Consider the following 4,865-nt stretch of genomic DNA (forward strand, 5'->3'; position numbering starts at 1 on the left):
GCAAACCTGGCCAAAAGTGCCCCACGCCGCTTCTCCGCGCATGACTGAGGTGTTTCCAAGTCTCGTGTACCGTGCACGTTCTCAGGAAAAACCTGATGAACTCAGTTAACCCCACTTTGTGGATCCTTGGTCTTGAGTTTTCTTGGGGGATTCTCGTTGTCATGATTTTGTTAGACTTACAAACATTACAGATTATTTGATGTGTTGAAAAGTTCAGGTTTAATAAAAAATTATTGTATGCAATGTCGAGACAAAGCGACTTGGCATTTAATATGGAATATTTTTTTTTCTTGAATTGGGTTTACTTTCTTCACTCAGTATATCAATCTGGTGAGTTTCTTTTACACTTTGGTGATTTATTTGTTAAAAGATCCATGTCACTGATTGACTGTCGCAGCAAGAAGTCAACAACAGGATTATATCACAGGTGGCGTGGCAAAATGTACGGACAGGTGCATTTGATGATTGGCTTCACAGTCGGGTATACAAGGGTTGTTGCGTTCTGTATTAGTGGAAAACAACTGCTGCACGTCTCCAAAAGTTATTGCCGCTTCCTCCGGAGATAGTCCGTCAACTCGACAATGCTGTTTGTCATGGAGTGCTGGTTTTACGAAATTACAGCATGAAACAGCGTGCTATTGCTCGGCAGTATGGCATCACTCAAGGTCTGGTGTCAAAGATCCTGAAACGAAATGCTCAGAGGGGTGTCCCTACTCCAATACCGAGGCCAGGACGTCCCCGCAGAACCACAAGGAGGGATGATCGCCAGCTGCACCGGTTAGTCCGCAATGGCCGTACCAAGTCAGCTAATCGGCTTAGGGCTGAGTGGCAGCAACTGACAAATGTGCCTGTATCCAGAAGGCTAGTCAACCAATGACTGGTTCAAGCAGGCTGTCGTGCCAGGCGTCCCCTGAGAAAGCCATGCCTGAGCAGACAACACCGCCAGCGCCGATTGCAGTGGGCAAGAGAGCACCGTCAATGGCAGCCAGGACACTGGAATCACGTGATCTTCAGTGACAAGTCTAGATTTCTGGTCTATCGTCAAGATGACCGCATCCGAGTGCGCAGACAGGTGCATGAAGCCTACAACAAAGATTGTATAGTGCCAAGAGTCCAAGCTGGAGGTGGTGGGGTGACCGTTTGGGCTGCTTTTCATGCAGGGGGCAAAACTGACCTGGTTGTTCTGAATGGAAAGCTGAACCAGTTCAAGTACAGGGCCATTCTGGAAGAAACATTGCTTCCATTTGCTCGTGCAGCCTTTCGAGGAAACTTTGTCTTCCAAGATGACAATGCACGGCCTCATCATGCTTGCAAGATCCAACACTTTCTTGCTGACCATGGTGTAGAGCATATGGAGTGGCCTGCCATGTCCCCGGATATGAATCCGATAGAGCACTTGTGGGCAGAATTAACGCGTCAAATCGACCACTTGGACCAGCAGCCTGCCTCTGTGCGTGAATTGCAGCAGGCTATTGTCACTGCATGGCAAGCGATTCCTGTCCAAACCTTGGCAAATCTCGTGAACAGCATGCCTCAACGTGTACGTGCTCTCCTGAATGCTCGTGGGGGTTACACGAAGTACTGAACTGTAATTTTACTGTCCGTAATCCCAGTCGTAATTTAACTATTGTTTTTGTTAAAAACAATTTGCCTAATGTGCAAAATAAAGAGATACTTCTGGAAAACGTACAGAAGTTTAACACATTACTGTCCATGAATTGAGTTCGATATCAGTTCACATCACTTTCAAGGATCAATTTATTTGTTTCGAAACGTCAAATGTGGTTTTTGTTTCTTTTAAAGGTCACATTAACAAAATCTAGAATAATTTCACGTAATTCCAATGAACTTTTGGTTCTAAGACATCCTGAAAAGTAAGTTCACCCCCCCAAAAAAATTCCATATTAAATGCCAAGTCTGTAGTTGGGCTCAAAACGCTGAATCAGTGGGAAATGGTGTCCACTTTTTTTTGAAGACAGATTCTAGGGTAAAATTTGACGCTGAGTACGATGGTGCCGACCGGTTTTTTAAAAACGTGCCCAAAGTGCCCATTTTGGACCTTAATTTTGCCCAAAACTGGTTTTGGGGCATTTTGGCCAAGTTTATGTACAGGACAATATTTTTTTTTCATAAAAAGGTTGATTTAGACCTATGATATATGTGTTATGAATTTAAACTCATGAAATAGCCCAGGGCCCGTTAATTGGCCAAAACATTGGTTTCGGAGAAATGATTTTTTAAAATATCAGCTTTCAAGCTCATATGGCTGCCACACTATGTGTTATGGATTTCGTCACTTCCGTTGTGGTGGTTTGCATCCACTGTAAATATTTCCGATTCCATGTATTATTATTGTTGTCGTTTAAAGGGAATATATATTTCTCGTTTCAAAAGTTAAAAGTTAATGTTAAAAGAAACAGGAAACTGAATCGGGAACCGGACGAAAAACCGGAAGAAGACGAGGAGAGAAAAGAGGCGGAGCGAGTGAAGTCGGAGAAGAAGCGAGTCGTTTCTTCGTCCTGAGCGAACGTTGTCGAGCAAGAGTCACGAGTGAACTTTGGGTTTCCTGGAAAGGGATTCCTGCGATAGGGTTGTTATCGCTGTGATTGATCAACCTGCGTGTCAGGTTTGGCGTTGGATTCCGAGGAATCATCGTTGTGTCATTACGTCTCAAGTACGAGCCGTCGGCCATTTTGACTTGCGCGCTTTGCTCATCGCGAAAGGTCTTTGCTTCGCGTCAGCCGTTTTCACCATTCAGACGTCTATCTGGGATGTGTGTGTGCAACACGAATTTTGAAGACAAACCTGAGGTTCGCCGATTTCGAGCGGAAAAACTTTCATACCCGAGGGTGTGAATTTCCCAGTCGCCTTGAGTGCGCCTTTTCGCAGCTGTTGGCCGCGTGACCCTTTTCTGCCCCTTTGGCCACATACGCCTTTGTGCAGTTTTGGTGGCGTGACTGGGCCTGTCATCTGAACGGGATTCGGGTTTGGATTCGACATCTTTCTGACTATCGCTGGAGGGGATCAACTTGAGCTCGAAGACAGGAATATAGTGACATTGGGGAATGTTCTTTTTTCACTCACTTGGAGCACAGTGAGTTACTTTATACTAGCTGATGGTACCATCATAAGATATACATTGATTGTACTTTTGATTGCTATTATTGTTGTATTGTTATTCCTGTGTGATTTTTAATACAATATTTGTTTGTTGGTAACAATTGGTGTGGTTTCACCATTGATTTTTGACACAGGATAACACACTTTTCTGCCATGACTCCTCTCGGGGCTCGGAGGTACACTGTGACCAGGCGGTCGGGGAGGAGCACATAACACATGTGACAAATGATATTTTCATGATCAACTTTTAATCGCCATGCCTAATCAATGACACACGTAAAGTTGAGTCAATCGATTTGGTGGTTTGGGAGAAGATGATTTTTTAAGGTTTTAGGTTAAATGCAATATGGCTGTCAAACCATGTGATCTATGATGTCATAAATTTAATATTTCAATACAAATGGGTCATAGGTCATGTGCCTGCAATTTCAAATTTTTTGGTCAAGGAATTCGATTGAAACTTTTGGCTGCAAAACCACTTCAACGTTGTCATCATTATCATGCTTTTGTTCCCCATTGGGAGTACTTGACAATGTTCCACGTTTCAAATTTTTTCATTCAGTGGTTTCTGAGAAATAACTTTTTTATTATTTGCGTTTAATCCAAGATGCCTGCCATACCACGCGACCTATGACGTCACAATTATCATAAAAACATTTTGCATGGATGTTTTTTATATACAGAATCGAGGCTCATGAAAGAGCTAACATTTATCACAGAAAAAATCAAACAGACACACAAAACATATAATAAGGGGAGTGGTAGACAAGATGGGGAGAAAAGGGGAAGCACACAATAACAACATTTGAGAGCAGGGACATCGGGAGATCTGTGGGAGGGAGAGGGCTTGGGTGGAGGAGGCGTGGGATAAGGGGGGGGGGGGGTTGTGGGAGAAGTATGAAACACAAGGACTCTGCAAGGACTTCCAGGAAAGAAGTTGGTATTTGAAAAAAAAAAGTGGATCTGGGGTGAAATTAGCGGGGGTAGAAAAGGTCAAGGTTTTGGATGGGGGAAGATAAGAGATGGTGGTGTACAGCTGTTTAAAAGACCTGGAGGGAGGAGTGGGATTGAACAGAGTGAGGGAGTTTGTTCCAGAGGTGGGAGAAAAGAGGAATGAAGGAGTGAAGGTGAGTGGAGAGTCTTGATTTTGGCAGTTTAACCATAAGAGGGTTGCAGGCAGATCTTGTGTGACCTGTAGGAATATTTGGGGGACAGAGCCCAAAGAGAGCTGGGGGAGCAAGGCCGGAGAGAAGTCGGTAGAAGACAGAAAGACCACCATCTGTCACTGTGTCACTCCTACCCTGAAAGTTTTGTCTCAATCGGACATGTGGTTGCTGAGAAAAACGAGGTTTAGTAAGACGGATGTATGTACGGACAGAGGGATGCACAACCCGAAAACATAATGCCTCTGGCTACCTTCGGGGGTGGAGGCATAAAAAAAGGAGTTGTAAGAATTCACTTCTCCGTCAACAGATAGAGAAAGAGAGAAATTAAGAGTAAAAGAGATGAGAGAAAAATGAATAAACATAAAATAAAAATCCAGAATTAGCATGAATAGAAAGAAGATTGAATGTGTGAAGAGATGTGGAGAAAGGAACAAATATCAAAGATATTGGGAAGAACCTGGAAAGATGGATTTCAGCAGTTACTGGTGAATTAACGGTAAAAGTGTCACAAACAAAGGAAATTTGCTCCAGCTGTGACGTATGAGTGTGCTATGACATCATGTTCCTGTTACTGTGCCG

The 4,865-nt window shown here is 43.6% G+C and overlaps 1 protein-coding gene across 2 annotated transcripts in view; it reads left to right on the forward strand.

Annotated features, from left to right (window-relative positions):
- LOC137416165 (uncharacterized) overlaps window positions 1–3,849 on the forward strand; it is a 146,751-nt gene extending 142,902 nt beyond the window's left edge. For both annotated transcript variants that reach the window (XM_068101712.2, XM_068101692.2), the window contains one exon: window positions 1–3,849. This exon is cut by the window's left edge and continues 41 nt beyond it. In XM_068101712.2, the coding sequence (XP_067957813.2) occupies window positions 1–109 (109 nt within the window). In that variant the 3' untranslated portion in view covers window positions 110–3,849.
- Window positions 3,850–4,865: the final 1,016 nt, after the last annotated feature.

The sequence above is a fragment of the Myxine glutinosa genome, chromosome 1 (assembly GCF_964187855.1).
Source record: "Myxine glutinosa chromosome 1, kmMyxGlut1.1, whole genome shotgun sequence".
NCBI lineage: Eukaryota > Metazoa > Chordata > Myxini > Myxiniformes > Myxinidae > Myxine > Myxine glutinosa.